At 47.3% G+C, this 17436-nt stretch overlaps 1 gene segment (V, D, J or C); it reads left to right on the top strand.

Annotated features, from left to right (window-relative positions):
* LOC126001453 (T cell receptor alpha chain constant-like) overlaps positions 1-10769 on the top strand; it is a 713101-nt gene extending 702332 nt beyond the window's left edge. The window contains 4 exon segments of the C gene segment in view: positions 6377-6631; positions 8038-8091; positions 8869-8976; positions 10274-10769. Coding sequence covers positions 6377-6631; positions 8038-8091; positions 8869-8975 — 416 coding nt within the window.
* The last annotated feature ends 6667 nt before the right edge of the window (positions 10770-17436 follow it).

The following is a 17436-nucleotide window of genomic DNA, read 5'->3' as shown; positions in this document are numbered from 1 at the left end:
AAAGGTAAATCCAAGAATTTTCCCAAGGTCTCTTATCCCCCCAACCATGCTCCTCTAGAAAACTTAAATCACAGACTTGCATATCTTGTTATTTAGCATCACTACAGTTCAAATAAGAATCTTGTCACGTTTATCCCAGGAGAAGGCTCAAAACTCTACTAAGGCCAGGGTGGTTCAAAGAACTGATGTGCATGGTCCAGGATTCAGTCCTTGGAATTACATGATCCTGAACACTGCCAGGTATTTTTAGGTCTACCTTTACTATCAATGCTTATAAAGTGTCTACTTTCTCAATAGTAAACTGTCAGCAACTACTATACTATGAGCCAATCCCCATTATAGAGCATATAAATGGTAACCTTCCTAAAATATTATTTTCTTTAGTGTTTTGCCATAGTAAGGCTTATTTTATTGTATAGAGAGAAACCACTTTCTTAGGAAATTAAAGAGTTAAGAAATTAAATTCCCAGGAAGCCTTGTAAGTTGTTGTGCTCAGTCTGGTGGTTTCTAGAGTTTAACATCAGGAAGGTTGTTGCAAAGACCATATCTGCAGTGGGGATTATTCCAATGGGAACAATCTAATGTTTGGAATGGGGACCAGACTGAGCGTCCAGTGGAGTAAGTAAACTGGAGTGAGGGTAAGCACTAACAATTAATTCTTATTAGTCCATGATGTTGAATTGACCCCAAGTATTTTCTTCTGTAGATTACCAAATGGTTCTTTGTACTTCTCAGAACATCTTTCTATAGTTTTCAGTGCTCCAGAAACATTCTCAGGCAAGGACTTTAAGAATTATTGACCAAGTAGTTCTGGATCTTCCATGAGCAGACCCTGACATTACAGTATAGAGCTGGGGTCTCTCTCTGCTGAATTATTGATCTTTTGAAATCACAATCTCCTACTAAGTACCCTATAGCATGAGGAAAGAGGAAAAGGATTGAACACAAAATGTAAAGTCTGGGGCCAGAGCGATAGCACAGAGATAAGGTGTTTGCCTTGCACGCGGCCAACACAGGACAGACCCCAGTTTGAATCCCAGCATCCCTGTGCCTGCCAGGAGTGATTTCTGAGTACAGAGCCAGGAGTAACCCCTGAGCACCACTGGGTGTGACCCCCTCCCCTCAAAATAAGGCTAAGTCTCCAGACAGAATAGAAGGACTAATGCTTTACAGTTGTATTCTTCTGTCCCCTGGGGAGCTCAGTGCTTCTATTAAGGGAGAAGTGGGTTTAGTAAGTTTCTGTTATGGTGTCACCTGTAGTGTGAATACTGGAGGTATGATGGGTCAACTCACATTTGGAAAAGGTACTCAAATATCCATAAACTCTGGTAAGTTATCCCAGGTGGCACCACTGGCCACTGCATGTTTCAGTGTGACTAATCCTTTCCCTAGAGATTTAAGTTATTCCTGTCATCAGGTTTAACTATAGGTGGTGTTATAATAGATTGTCTTCCAGAAGACTGTGAAGAGAAAAGAATCACTATCAGTCTTAAATCTGTTTCTCTAGGTCAAACACAATGAAATTTGACTTTATATTGTTTGGTGGTTATTTTTAAATGACTTCTATATGGCCATCACACTATAAAATGTTAGACTGGATATGAAGAAGTCTAAGTTATTTGACTTATCTGTCCCCAAATAAAATTAAAAACTTCCCATAGGGATAGAAATATTGTTAGCAGTTGGGAAAGGTTTCTAGTATTAGCTAGTTGATGATGTCAGCTGGCACAACAGTAATTCAAAAGAACTGGGTTGTGACTGGAAAGTCAGTCAAATGGAGAAGGTTTATGCAGCAAAAAGGACTGACTAAGCTTGAAGGATAAATAAGATCTGCATGGGCAAGCAGGAGGGGATAGCTCAGGGGTACATACTTAGCACAGACAGGGACTTCAGTTTGATACCCAGCACTAGATGGACCCACCATGTCACCCTGGTGGCATTAAGTATCTAGTTGCCAGTTTCTAGCACTGAAAGTTTCAAGTAGCTAGTTTCTAGCACTAAGTTTCAAGTAGCTAGTTTCTAGCACTAAAACACCCAGGGGTCAAGTATCATCAGTAGTGATTCTGGGGCCTAAAAAATGCACAAAAGACAAAAATATTATATAAATACCAAAAAACATGCATATGTTCACATATATTCATATACATGTATATATGGACGTAAACTAAGAAAAGATTTTTTAAAAATCCAAGCATAGAAATAGAAAGAAGTCATGGTCTTGGGGATGAAATTTTCTGGTTTATGTAACACCTAACATATCTGATAATAAAGTTGGAGAGAAAGGCAAAGAAGATATCTTCTTAAACCATGGACAAATGAAAAACTAGACTGATCCTGCAAGAGAATACAGAATTAGGACCAGACTCAGTCATGGTGAAACTAGGAATTCATCTAAGAAACACAGACCAAAGGCCAGAGAGATAGTACAGCAGGCAAAGTATTTACCTAGAACAGTGGTCGGCAACCTGCAGCTCGCGAGCCATATTTGGCTCTTTACACTTTTAATTTGGCTCTTCTGTGTGCCGGGCGGTCGCTCCAGGAGTCAGGACTCTGCTCCTAGCCTCTGTCAGTGCGCGCCCTATGTGGCTCTCAAATAAATTTCAATCGTGGTTTTGGCAAGATTTGGCTCAGTTGAATAAAAAGGTTGCCGACCACTGACTTAGAACATGGCTAGTTTGATCCCCCTGAGTTTGATCCCCCAGCATCCTATGGTGGTCCCATGAGCCCTGCCAGGAGTGATCCCTGAGCACAGAACCAGAGTAAACCAGATCACCTCTGGGTGTGACCTCCAATAGCAACAAAAGTTCAGACCAAAGGGCCAATCCTTTTCATGGACAGTTCATGGCCTAGATACCAACTTTCTCCATCACTGTGCTTGCTCTAAGAAGGATTCTCCTACCCCTTAAAGGAGCAAGAACTCCAAGGGTTTCTATAAAAAAGGAGTAGTATAAAGGCATTGCTTCCATCATACAGCTTGGTCAGAGAAGCAGAGTAACCATTTCTCTTGCTACATCTGTCCAGCTTAACACCCCTGACATTCACCAGAGGACCCCAGAGTCAGTGTTGCTTGCTCACACCATGGTGTTTCCAAAGGCCTCTTAGCACAGATTTAGTAGTAAGGGTATGCTCTGGAGATGTAAATTCATTGTAAATTCAGACAAGTGATGCTGTATTTACTTTTTAATATAAATGAAAGGTTAGGATTGAGAAAAGCTGAACTTGCTCAGTGAAAAACGCACTCAGTCTTGTCAACACTACCTTCTGCGATTCCTTTAGTGCTAGGTGGAACTGGATGTCTCTCCTCCAGGGCTCTAGCAGATGGACTCCTACAGATTCCAATTACAAGTAACTCATTTCTGTGTTCAGACAAAAAGATAAGGTTATGCTAGAGGGATATGGGGTAAAAGTAAAAGAGGAAATGGAAAAATCTAGCTAATTCATCTTTATTTTTTTAACCAAAACAATCTAATAAGCAGAAAATGTGCATGTCTGATGGTCACGAGCCCATTGATTTATCTGACAAGTTTCCAGAGTGGCAGATACTAAAGAATTAGAAGTGAGCCAAAGACAGACCTTTTCCATCACAACTCACATTCCAGCTAGCCAAGAGGAGGCATACGATGCAGCTGTACTCTGAGAGGGCAAAGAACCAAGGATTTATGGGCTGGGGAGATAGCCCAAAGGGCTAGAGCACATGCTTGGCATGTGGAAGCCCTGGGTTTAAGATCTAGCATCACAGGGTTTCCCCACCTCTGAATATGGGTGCTCCCCTCAAAATAAAATAAGACTTTGAGAGAAGTAATTTAACTCTCCAGATCATAATTGTCCTGGAATGTCATACCAGGAAGCATGGCAATAGAGAGTCCTTGGATTATTTTGCACAAGAACGAGTCTGTGTTTTAGACAAGGGCTATGGGAAGATGAACTCAAAGAAGAGACAGAGGGGTGATGAGAGGGTAGACAGTGACAAGGTTGGAAATCAGAGTGAGAGAAGGTACACAGAAAAAATGAGCAAAAACACAGAGGGAGAGTTAGTGTGTACCCAGTGGCGAACGCAACACTTGACTACAAACCACCTCAGTTCTTCTTACTTCATTTATTGCTCTAGCCTTTTTCTCACTCATTAACAAAGGTGAAAAACTGTCCCTGTCTCCAGTAACTCTCACAGTCTCCAAGTTGGTTTTTATGTCTTATACTCAGCCCCACTCTCTTCCTCACATGCTCCAGCCCCTTGCAACCCATCACACTTCCTGTGATGATGGAAGTATTCTGTCAGGCTGCACTCCCCAGAGCTGCCCATTCGATGTACCTATTTTGCTCTTGAAATGGAGTTTAAATTTGTAACTGAATTTTTACTTTTCCTTCCACATGTAGCTAAATGATCACAGTGGACAAGATAGCACAAGCTAGAATTCAGTATTTTTCAGAGTAAATTTTGCTCCCAGGGCTTAGGGAACCCTTAGAATGATTTGAAGGACAATAGTGCCTCGGGTGCAGTTGGGTGATGCTATCTGTTGGTTTGCTTGAAGACTTTCCATAAAGTAATCCTTTTCTGAAAAGGGGATAGCAAGTCAAATAAATTGAGAATCTCTGGAGGTCTCCTGTCTAACATATACTCAGTACTCTAAGTTAGACATCTGGTCCCCACAGTAACCCCCTTTCCCTTCTAATGCCAAGCTGCACAGACTGGAACCTGACTTTCAGCCTTCTTCTTTCCATGCCCTTCCCTATGTTCCCCTTGCTCCTTCCCACAGCATCTGCCCATACTAACAAATCCATTGAGGTGCTTGCAGCAAAAATGGTGCTCTGGGCCTCAGCTCACCTCTCCCATTTGAAAGGAAGAGCTTCCAAATTTACCTACAGGGATGTGGAGATTGTTAGGACCAAGCTGAGGCCTGAAGGGGTAGAGAAGGGAGGGCAGAGCATAGCTGCCCTTCACATGGAACCACAGACCCACCTCTGCTCTCCCACTCCTGCAGACACCCTCCAGTCCTCAGGCAGCTTGGCCCTGACTCAGCATTCTGTCTGCCAAGGTCTGATTTCCCTGGCTTTAGGGCCAGCTGGATGCTGGTACTGCCAAGGCCACCCTGGCTGGGTTAGTAAATGGGGGTGCATGGTGGGTCTGAGAAACTTTCCTGCCTGGTGAGTAGCTGTGGGAGGAGAGAACCACAGGAGCAGGAAGTTCGTCTGACCCCCCCACTCACAGCTCTCTGGGTGGCCCCAGAGTGTTAATCCTCCTGGCAAACCTCTATTTCCTCCTCTAAAAGCAGGAGGTCTGAGAGAATAAACAGTATGAGTGCATTCAAACCCCAAATCCTTTGGAAAGACTGAGACATGATTCCCAACACAGAGGAACACACACACACACACACACACACACACACACACACACACACACACACAGACTTCCTGCTTCCTAGGGCAGAGGACCCTACAGTACTTGAATATGTTCTTTACTTTCCTGGCCATGTCTTGGTCCTACCAGCATCTCTGTTGACTTTCTTTCGTTCTTTTCATTTTCTATTTGATTAGATAAGTTTTTTTTTCTCATTTGTTTCTCAGAACATCCTGGAAGATGGATAAGGTCACATCTTCTATCACGGGTGAAGTTCTGGAGCCTTTGGGCACTGGTGGCACCTGCTTCAGGTCTATGCAATGCCTAATGGGGTAGACATGAGCTTCTGCTTTATAGTCCAAAAATTTTTAAGTTTAATTTGGGCTCGGGGTCCCCACTCGTGGGGCTCAGTGTTCAAGGGTCACTCCCAGAAGTGCTCAGGGGGAGTTATGGAATGCCAAGGATGGAACTTGGTGTTCCTTATGCAAAGTATGTGATCATGCCCTTGGGGCTAACTTTCCTGCCCCTTAGTTCAAAATCTTTCTCAGTGATAGTAGCCATGTTCTGACTTCATTCATAGTAGCCTATCAAAACTCTTCAATTCCTCTCAGTGCTCTAAGTGAGGAAGCAAGGACCCTCCTCACTCCAAATGTGAGGTTGCTTTGCTGGGCATTTTTGGTCTGCAAGCCCTTGCTGGGCTCCACTGCTATCTACCAGGCCAAAGTTCCCATGAAGAAGAATAAGCAACAACCTTAGACTGACCTAGATATCTGTTTTCCTTGTCTGGAAAGCAGGGCTGGCAGTGAGCATTCTTTAAGAGACTTACCTCTCAGCTATGGCTCCTCTTCATGGCTACACTTGTCCCTGAGGCCTGGTCTGTCACGAAGAGCTAGTTTCTAACATATTCCACTAAACCTCGAGTGGGAGTAAGGCCAGTCCTGCAAAGCCAGTCCCATGACTGGCATCAAGGTGTGGGTCTGGGCTGAAAACAGGAGGGAAATCAGAGCATCTGTTAATGTTGGTTTTCTTTCTTGCCCCCAGTCATCCCGGACCCTAAGCCTGCTGTGTACCAGTTGACAAAATCCAAATCCAGTGACATGTCTGTCTGCCTCTTCACTGACTTCGATTCTCAGACGAATACTTCACAAGTCAAAAAGCCCACAGCAATTGGTACCACCACAACTGTGCTGGATATGAGAAGCACAGGGTCCAAGAGCAATGGCATCCTAGCCTGGACAAGCAGCGGGGATTCCAGTTGCAACGAGACCTTCTCTTTGGACGAGTCCTACTTCTTCAGCTCAGGTGGGTCCAGCTTCATGCTCACACAACCTCTCTCAACCTCTTACTAATTGTTATCTAAAAGCAGCTCTGAATGTGGGTCTCGGCCTCATATATTATCAACAACAAGGTCCACCCCAGCCTCTTTTTACTGAGAACCTGGGAACCCCATCCTGGCAGGTCACAGGCTATGCTATTTGGAAAGCTGAGTAGAGAGAAGAGGGTAAGGAAGGGCACTGGGCTCACTTGGGACAGACTTCTTGCTTCCCTGCCTCTGCTCTCAGCCCCTTCCTAACTGACTCACAGACCTAGACCCCATAAACCAGAATTCTTCCAGACTCCATTTCAATTCCCTTCTTAAAGAGTCCTCCCTGTCCCCAAGAGCTCTTTCCCAGCCTCCACCTCAGTTTCATTCACCCACTTATAATTGTGACCATAATTTTGACCAGTCAAGGCAAAAAAGCATAAACTAGCCAGAGGAGGAATCTACCCACAAGAAAGTCCCATTCTAGTGGGGGGGGCAGGGGAGCGCCTCAGAAGCAAGGAGAGATCTAGATCATTTCCAATTGTAATATGAGCTTTAACTCAGGGTTCAGAAAACCAGCCATCTCGGGTCAAAAGTCAAAGAAGGGCTCTCTGGGGAAAATACTGTCAGAGCTGAGATTTTTAAAGTGTCAAAAGGTACCAGCCATGCTGAGGGCAGAGAGTAGCCTCTGGAGGCCTCAAACAGTATCAGAGTGAGAAAGCAGAATGACAGCTTTGAGCTAGAAGTAGTGGACCAGGGCCAGAGATCAGGCCTCACAGATCACACTCTCCTAAGCACAGTGAGAGCTACTTACTGGCTTTAAGCAGAGGAAAACACTCCACTTTGGTCCTATAAGAGAGAACTCGGAGTGCTGAGAGGGAGGTGGATGACCAGAGCTTAGGGTAGACATGGAAAGGAAGCATTGGAGTTGGAGAGATGACAGAAGTCTGGGCAGGTGGTGGCAGAAACGCTGAACAGTCGACAGCCTTTGGGATTCAAAGACACACAGGGCTGCTGTGAAGGAAAGAAGATGGAGGATGAGCAGAACTTTGTCTGACCCACTAAGACCCTGAGGGAGCCATTTGCTGAGATGAAGGAAACAAAGTGATAAGATTGGGGGTCAGAGATCACAACCTTTTGGAACACATGAAATCATTCTCATTCCCTACCAGACTCTAAACTGGAGCCTCCCCCAGGGTGTGGGAACTGGGACTGTGTACAATCTTATTGGTTGGGTGAGTGAAATGGTGCCTGGAAGCCAGTGTGAGGCTGCTGAAGCCAGTGGCTCTCCCACAGGGAGTATGTTCCCTGTAGATGGCTTGGCAAGTGGGAGTTCACACAGGCAGATCTGGGGAGGCCTATCAGGGCTCTAAGCAAATGTTTCTGCTTCTCCTTTCAGATTCCTTTCAGACTTCCTGCAATGCTGAGCTGGTAGAGAAAAACTTTCAAACAGGTAAGAGAGGTGTCCCTTTGACTCAGGTTTGGGCGGAGAGAACAAGAGAATGGGGCAGTGGGGAGGGTGGATGAGCAGTGGCAGAAGGAACGGCAGAAGCTCTACTCTAGAGGGTATTGAGCCACAGCTTCCTCACCCCATCTCCAATTTCCCTTCCCTTCCGAGTGCTGGAAGAGGCCAGTCCTTGTCTATGGGTTGGGTGACTCCTGTCCAGGCCTCTGTATTGCTATCAGTAGCCCCACTGTTAGGAAAGGGAAAGAGAACTTCGGGGTGCCCAGCTCTGACCCCCCCAAAGTGGCTTCTTCACCTTAAAGCTGTATCCTCCACACAGCTAGGAGCTTTGCCTTCCGTGACAGAAAAGCAGCAGAAATCACCAAGGCACTGCTGATACTGTCTCTTAAGGAGTCTCCACATGTTTACTTCCACCCCTTATCTCAGTTCATTTCCATTTTCAGTCATCTTGACTGAACCATCCCTCACGGGGTTAAACCTATTCTGGGTCACAAAGGGATCAGCTCCCAGTAATGGTGATATGTTCTGAGCATCCATCCCCATCCCTTGAGAAACATAATAAAAAAAAAAGGGGGGGGCTAAGTGTACCTGGTGTTTCCTTTTAAATTAAAAGTACCATGCACAACTCAGTGGTGTTTTTAGAACTCAGGAGCTCAAAGGGAGAGACACCAGAGCTGGAGCCATTCCTGTTATGAGGGGGGATGTTCTGGGGGCTATAGGGATCAAACATTGTGCCTCTCACTCAGCAAACCCTTGGTTTTGCAGACTGGGACATGAACTTCCAGAACCTGTCCGTTATGGCCTTGCGCATCCTCTTCCTGAAACTTACGGGTTTCAACCTGCTGATGACGCTGAGGCTCTGGTCCAGCTGAGGTGAGGGAAAGGACAAAAGGTCTTGGGATGGGTCCGAAGCTCTGAAAGCCAACCCCCATCCCCACCTCACCCCTGCAAAGGCTTCTGTTTCGGAGTTCTCAGTCCAGGCCCAGCCATCACCAACATCACCCCCACATCCCACCAAGGAGTTTCTCTATACTAGCAATGAACATTTGTATTAATGTAATACTCTCCTCTGTCACTTCACATAAGCATTCTCTCTCTATGAGGCCTAGGGAACTGTGGCTCCTCTGGTTGTAGAAATAAAATGGCTGATGGGGTCAAAGCGATAGCATAGCAGGTAAGGCATTTGCCTTGCACACAGCCTATCCAGGTTTGATCATGGGCATCCCGTATAGTACCCTGAGCATGCCAGCAGTGATTCTTGAGCACAGAATCAAGAGTAACTCCTAAGCATTACTGAAGGAAAGAAAAGAAAAGAGAGAAAAGGAAGGAAGGAAGGAAGGAAGGAAGGAAGGAAGGAAGGAAGGAAGGAAGGAAGGAAGGAAGGGAGAGAGGGAGGGAGGGAGGGAGGGAGGGAGGGAGGGAGGGAGGGAGGGAGGGAGGGAGGGAGGGAAGGGAAGGGAAGAAGGAAGGAAAGGGAAGAAGGAAGGAAGGAAGGAAGGAAGGAAGGAAGGAAGGAAGGAAGGAAGGAAGGAAGGAAGGAAGGAAGGAAGGAAGGAAGGAAGGAAGGAAGGAAGGAAGGAAGGAAGGAAAGAAGGAAGGAAGGAAGGAGAGAAAGAAAGAAAGAAAGAAAGAAAGAAAGAAAGAAAGAAAGAAAGAAAGAAAGAAAGAAAGAAAGAAAGAAAGAAAGAAAGAAAGAAAGAAAGAAAGAAAGAAAGAAAGAAAGAAAGAAAGAGGGAGGGAGGGAGGGAGGGAGGGAGGGAGGGAGGAAGGAAGGAAGGAAGGAAGGAAGGAAGGAAGGAAGGAAGGAAGGAAGGAAGGAAGGAAGGAAGGAAGGAAGGAAGGAAGAAGCTGAGGGCCATGGCCACACAATGTCACACAACTCAGGCACATGCATGTCAGGAATACTCCACACAGACATCTCCGTGCTGCTGCTGCTCCCTTTCACCGCCACACCTAAAGGTCCCCGGTTCCTTTCCTCTTATGGTGCCCGATTCCTAGTGAGAGTATCCATTCCTTCTTCCCAAGTGTCCTCCTGAGCACACTGGGCATATGAGAGCAGTGTTTGGTCCCATTTCCCTCATAGAATATCCAGCTCCTGGCACTTAGAGCCCATATACCCCTGGCACTTCGGTCACTCAGTATAAAATCTGACTTCTTTTACTCCTTTCAGACCACCAAGACTGTGATGACTGTTCTCCCTGGTCCCTGCCTCCATCTCTCCTACCCTCTTGCAGTCAAGAAGTCACCTCTCTGGACCACTGGCAATGCCACCAACTGCATCCAATGACCATCTGTTGTCAGAATCTAAAGAGTGTGAAAGACGGCTGCCACCCCTCTGCTCCCTCATTGCTGCTTGCCTCTGCCTGACATTCCCAGCAAAGGGAGGCTGTGGTTGCCTCCCCTGGGCAGTGGAGAATCTCCCTCTATGCCTCCCACCCCAAGACCATGAACTGATAGTTCCCCAGTTTTCTCTCTTGGACTGGAGCACCTGGAGAAGATTGTGGGGAGCTCATATTTTTTAAATAATGTTTATAAAGAAATGTCTATCTTCCTTTTCCCCAAGATGTGGAGGACTAATCTTGTTACCTAGATTCTGCTTTGCTCTGTATCCAAGCCATGTTGGATATACTGCCCACAACTTTATTAAAAGCAATTGAAAGAGCTGAGTTTGACTATTTGATCCTGTTTGACAGGGCATGGGGGGGGGGTCATTTTTCTGCTTGCTAATTGTCATGAGCTGGGCAAAAAGAAACCAAGGCATTTGTCTATGATGCCCTTTGGGGAACCTAACCCAACAAACTACTTAAGTCAAACTCTTCTTGGAATAACTTGTTTGAAATTCCATTTGTGTTGGGCCAGGCAAAGCCACTTAAAAGCCTGGTCGCTGCTCTTCTGTTTGTATGCCACACCACTGGACCACCCATAGCCAAAGACCCAAGGCCATGGGTGGTAATGACTTATAGTTGAAACTTGGCAGGCAAGACCACACAAGAAGTTGTCCCCCAAGTGCCACCCACTGTCTCTTGCCCTGTGGGCACATTTCCTCTGCCTTTCAGACTAAATTCCCACTGAAACTTTACATGGTCCCACACATTCCCAATTAAAGTCCACCCACCACTCCACCACCTGAGTCCCATCCCAATGGCTCCCCCTTGGGGTACCCAATCTAGGCATGAGACAGGCAGGAGAAAAAACTGTAACCCTACCCAGATTTTATATACCACCAGATGCCATATGTGAAAACAAGGAAAGGGCATATGGGTGTGTTTCTCAAGCCCAGAAACCTGGCCAAGGAGTGCAGATGTTTCTAGCCATGGGCCTGAGGCTGTCCCTGGGCTTATCCTTGGCTCCCACAGTCTCAGCCCCTTCCTGGACTAATAAGACTCAGAGACAGTGCAGTCTCCAGAAACAACTATGGCCAAGACAAAGCTAATCTGGGATTGAAAAAGTGTCCTCTATAGTTTCCCAATCTGCTTCTGACCCTCCCATCCAGAAGCCCCAATTCCTCCAGCTATAAGTCCTCCATTACTTCTGTTCTCTGCTCAAGAGGGGGCCCAGATTTGTCTCTCCCAGCATGAGCTCAGGTCACCACTTATATAATATCAAGAAAGATTGTTGATATCTCCAGTTCCCCCACCTCAGAGACCAAAGAATCACCATCCAGGTCCATTCAGCCCTTCTGGGTTGTCCCAGAAACCCCAGTTCTCTCTGAGGCACCCCTCCTACAACCTAAAGACAAGTCTCTTGACAGATGACAAATAAAAAGTTCTCAGGAGAATTCCATCCTCGAGATCATGGGCACACATGAAACAGGTTCTACCTTCCCCAAAATGGGTCCTACCACCTGCAGAGACCCCAGAGCTACTCCTCATCAGCATCACAGATGTCGGGAATCCAGCCACTGGGAATTTCTTTTAATTAAAGCATCTCTTCTCCGATTAAATGAACATGCTCCTGGGAGGGTTAATAGAGCAAGACATTCTCAACTGCTAAAAACTTAGGACAAATTAGATTCTCTTTGTTCTATTTCGACAGAGGTAATTCACTTTGGTCCATACACAAAAGCCCCTAGGGAGGGTCTGGCCAGGAAGGCAGCTGGGAGACTTGAGGAGCCATCAACATGAGGAGACTATGGATAGGGCACGGCAGCAGGGAAGGGGAAGTCCCCGACAGAACCAAAGCAGAACGCGGAAGGTAGATAACCTGGCCTGAAGGAGGCCCCAAGGCTTGTGGTCCCATTACCAGAACAAAGGCAGGCCAGGCCAAACAGAGGATGAAGCAGAGGCTTGCCCAAAAACTGTGCAAAGGTTTGACCTCCCCTCCCAAATAGTGTAGGGTGGAGCTCACAGGGAAGGCCTCTGGAAGCTAAGAACCATTAGGAAAATAGGGATAGCACCACTCCCAGAGCAGCCTTGTCTCAAACCAGGTTTCTACAACCCAAAGGGTTACCATCAACCTTATACTGTCATACTTGGGCCAACCCCAGGCCCAGTCAGAAGACAGTTTAAGGCCAAGAAAGAGGCCGTGGGAGTGGGGACAGGGCCACAGTGTTCACTCATCATCATGCTGACTCCGGTCTCACCTGGGGTCAGAGGGAACTCCTAGGGCCTCGTGAGGTGGCACCCAGGTAGATCCTTGTGACCACTAGGAGGGTTGCCTAGAGCCTGGGCAGGAAGGTAACAGCTGGTTGGGCCAATGGAGGAGTAGGAGCTACTGAGGAAACCTGAAGCCAAGGCCTCGAGGCCATCAAGAGACACAGGCCCAAAGCACTCCATCCTGTGACCTCCAGGTCAAAGAGCAGCCCCACAGGGCTGGCCACTAGGGTTGGCTGTAAACAGGTTTTTCTGATAGGCCCAACTATGCCCCCAGGTTTCCTTGAAGGCCAATCATGGAGGTAGAATGGGCCAAATGACCCCTTGTGGCCCAGGCCTAAATTCTAGGAGATTCTCTGACACTTTATGCAGAGACATGCCTTCTGAATGCTTTTTTTTTTTTTTTTTTTTTTTTTGGTTTTTGGGCCACACCCGGCGATGCTCAGGGGTTACTCCTGGCTGTCGGCTCAGAAATAGCTCCTGGCAGGCACGGGGGACCATATGGGACACCGGGATTCGAACCAACCACCTTTGGTCCTGGATCGGCTGCTTGCAAGGCAAACGCCGCTGTGCTATCTCTCCGGGCCCCTGAATGCATTTTTAATCACAGTCCAGGCAAGAGAAAGGCAGGCTAAGCAGGAGTGTTGCTCAGAGACAGAAGGGAAGAGTCCTGAGCTCCAACCAAGCCATTGGCCACACTCTCCATGGAGCAATGGGAGCAATGTCCTCGAGGGATATTTGCCCATTTATTCACCTCTCCTGGGGCCATATGAAAAGCCCTTCATCCAGATCATCTGAATCACAGGTAACTTGTCATAAGAATCTACTCTTGCAGTGGGGAAAAAGCCTTTTTTTTTTTATGTCTGTAGCACCCTGCCAAAGTTAGCACATAGAAATATTTCATATACTCTTAACTTGTGGCCTGACCCATTATCAGTGTGTTGGGTATTGAGGAGGGAGCCATGAAGTAAGAGTGAGTGTAAGAAAAAAGAAAGGTGGGATTCTTAGATGAGTAGCTAAGTGAGCTAAGTGAGCTCTCAGTCTGACCAAAAGCTAAGGGTAACCCTGTAAAGAACAATCAGGAAAAACGAATGTTGGTTGATGAAGGCTTGGCTGGTACAGGTCCCAGCCAGGATCTCACACTTCAGAAAAGCCCAGGGGAACAGCACTCTGGAAGGCATAAGAGCGTGAGTCACATCAAACTCAGCACCGGCTACCCTCACTTCTTCACATTCCTTTTTTCTGAAAATATACTTCGTGGGCAAAGAATGAGAAGATGCAGCTGGGCAGAGCCTGTAGGAGCCACCGGTGCAGAGGCCCGGCCTGCAGGGTCCTGGATAGCACCGCCTGCATCATCTCCCTGCAAGACCACTCACTGGTTTTTAGGCCTCATTTCACATGCATGTTGGGACTTGCAGGAAAGCTCCTGAGACACATGAAGGGCTACATTTTGACAGTAATAATAAGGTCAGCCGTCGAGTCTGTGGCCAGAAGTGGGGCAGGAAGTGGAAAAAGTGTCCCACTTCCCTCCAGGTGTTGAGAGCTGGGGGCGCCCCCCGCCCATTTCCATGACGTCAGGGCTGCAAGTAGGGCACCCTTTGAAGCTCTCCCGCAGAAGCCACATCCTCTGGAAAGGGGTTAAAAATACCAAGGTCCAGATAGCATCGCTGCAGGCCACGTGCCATGCTGAGCCTGCGGGCTGAACCGTTAGACCGCCCAGCACCGCAGGTGCACTGGGAGGAGGCCCCCACACCCAGCAGCAGGTGGGGAATGCACACCCCGCCTTGGAAACAGCCCCACCCTACCCACCTCCTGCCCTCTGCTTCGAATCAAGCACTAAGAATGAACCTTCAAGGCTCCTGGATCAACGTTTGCTTATGAACTCAGGAGACCCAGGGACACAGGCACTATCCTGGCATCTCCCCAGAAGCTGGGGGGAGGCACACACTCCGAGGAAAGAATCCTTCTCCCCAATGAATCCTTCCACCCCAATGCCAGGCCCAAGAAGAGTAAGAGCTGAGGTCTCCCGCACTGAAACCAGACAGGGGGTTTAGGAGCCCGCGGGCGGGCCAGAGCATCGATGAGCTCTGTGGCTGTGCTCCCAACCACCACCTGGGGGCAGCAGCGCTCCACCAAAGAGGCCTCTTCTCCCTCATCTGTTCCTTCTGGCCAAGGAAAGCCCCAACGCTTAGGAAAAACCTTTTCGAAGGAAAATAAAAGGCAGTGGGGTTGGGCATTTTTCCAAAAGCCCGACCTTGGCTCTTTACCTTCTCCCAGATGACTCAGGGGCCCCAAAACTGTAGCTTTGACAATCCTAGGAAAGAGGGTGTGGGTAAGGCCTAAGGGCAGCAGGGGGCGACACCTGTCTAGGGGCATCCGGCTCAGCCAGCTCTGAATGGCGCCCCCTGAGCTCTTTCCTGGGAATCAGGGCTGCTAGAGGCGCAGCACACTGACCTGGACCCCACTGGCACGACCACCACCAGTATTTCACTCTTCCCCCACCAGGAAATCCCAATCTCCCTTCCAGCCTGTTTCTCAGTAGCATCACCACCCTCAAAGACCCAGAGGCTTCCAGGCCCACAGGGTTCTGGCCATAGTACAGTAGGGCTCTTTGCAAGCCGGTGAGATCCTCGGCATCCCATATGGTCCCCCAAACCAACAGGAGTGACCCGTGAGCATAGAGCCAGGAGTACGCCCTGAGCACGAAGTTGGGGTGAGGGGGGGGACAGAAAATAAAAAGAGATTTTTTTTTTAAGTAAGTAAATGGGGTAGGGGTAATTGGTGGAGGGAAGTCAACACTGGTGAAGGGATGGGTGTTGAAACATTGCATGACTGAAACCTAATCATGAATAACTTAGCAATTTCACAGTGACTAATTTTTTTTTAAGTTACCAAAAAAAGAAGAAAGGAAACTGCCTCTGCCAGAGTATTTGACAGGTTCAAAGGGGGCTCAAGGAAAGGGAGTGAATAAAAAGGATATACACCCCAGGCCCATGCATGTCAGTGTGTGTAAATGATATTCCAGTGAGGGCCTATTTCATGAAGCACAGTTTCTGTCCTAAAAGAGCTAACAATGCAGCAAGAGCCGGGTCTTTGAAGAGACATGGCCATGCATGAAATATTTGTCTTCCGGATTTGGGGAGCAGTCTGTGGGCAGGAGTCAGGAGATATGATCTGCCTGATGAGCTTCTCCACCCCTCAGCAGTCTTCTTTCCTAGGGCTTTTTAACTTTTCTTTAACCCAAATTTTCATCAAAAACATGAATAATTATTTTTCCTTTAGTTACCCACTTGTTTACTTGCGTTGTTGAAATGATCAGAAGAGACTAGGGGTGAAAAAAGGCTTGGTAGACTGCAGAGCAAATATAAGGGAAAACTCAGAAAGTTCAGTGGTCCACATGCCAATCAGTAGGGCTCAGTCAAATTGGACCACAAGGCTGAGATGAAAAGGAAGACTTGGGCCAGGTCTCAAAGGGCTAGTGCAGTCTAGTCTGCCTGCAAGAAGCCCCACGCTTCAATCCCCGGCCCTGCCGTGATCCCCTAAGCACTTTGAGGAGTGACCTCAGCAATAGATTAGAATAGCCCCTGAGCACCATGGTGGGACCCAAAAGCAAAAACCCAAAAGAAAATGGAATTGCAGCTTAAGGAAACCATGCCCAATAGAACTTTGGGTTCCTGGACCCCTGATATGAAAATTTCCATAGTGACTAGCGACTTCTCCTCACTCTGGCCCCAGGATCTTCCTGTGACACCATCGCCCATATTTTGTTGTCTCCAACTTCCGGAGAGCTTGATGGAAGGGGAGTGATGATCTTAGAGGCCTGATCACATTGTGGCTGAGATTCTGGAAAAGGCCACACTATTATTGGTCCTCAGCCTCTGTGCTCTTCTCTGCATCATCCCTGGACAACCTCCTTTCTCATCTCCATCAAAGCCTTCGGGTGCCTCTCTCTTCAAAAAATGCCCTAGGATCCCAGTAGGACCTGAGTCTTAAAGAAAAATAGGTTTGTTGCCACACCTATCAGGACAAACAGATTCTCTCAGAACAAACAGCTTCTCTCAAGTCAGATCTCCTTAAATCCTTCTGGGGGCTTCAGCCTTCTGGGTAGAGCAGAGCCCTGTCACCTGTTTACTCAGGAAATACAAATGTGCACCCATTTTGATGAAATTTCCTGAGGAAATCTATGGGAGTGTTCCCTGTCATTCATAGCCTTTCAGAGCTCAGGAGAAGCAACAAAGAATGTTTTCCTATCTCTCCCTGAAACCCCACATCAAATTCAGCCAAGGAGAGGAAAGTAAGAGGAGAGCCTTTAGAAAGGCTGGCAGGGTTTAAGAGAGTTTAAGCTGGAGAAAGAATGTAGTTCAGTGCAACATTTCTCAACCACTGGGAGGACACATGCCCTGTACATTCCAGATTATTCCAAAAACGGTTCAAAGGTGGAAATCAAGTAAATTTGGAGGTGGGAACGATGATAGCACAAGAATAGAGGGACTTGGGGCCAGAGTGGTAGCACAGCGGTAGGGTGTTTGCCTTGTACGTGGCTCATCTCAAACGGGCCATGGTTTAATCTCCCGGTGTCTCATGTGGTCCCCCAAGCCAGAAGCGATTTCTGAGCATATAGCCAGGAGTAACCCCCGAGCATCAATGGGTGTGACCCCAAAGCCAAAAAATAAAAATAAAAAGAGTAGAGGGACTTGAGACCTGAATGATAGCAAATTGGGTAGGGCATTTACTTTGCACA

This window comes from Suncus etruscus, chromosome 2 (genome assembly GCF_024139225.1).
Source record: "Suncus etruscus isolate mSunEtr1 chromosome 2, mSunEtr1.pri.cur, whole genome shotgun sequence".
NCBI lineage: Eukaryota > Metazoa > Chordata > Mammalia > Eulipotyphla > Soricidae > Suncus > Suncus etruscus.
Note: the sequence above shows the minus strand (reverse complement) of the source record. Positions and strands in the feature narration are given on the sequence as shown.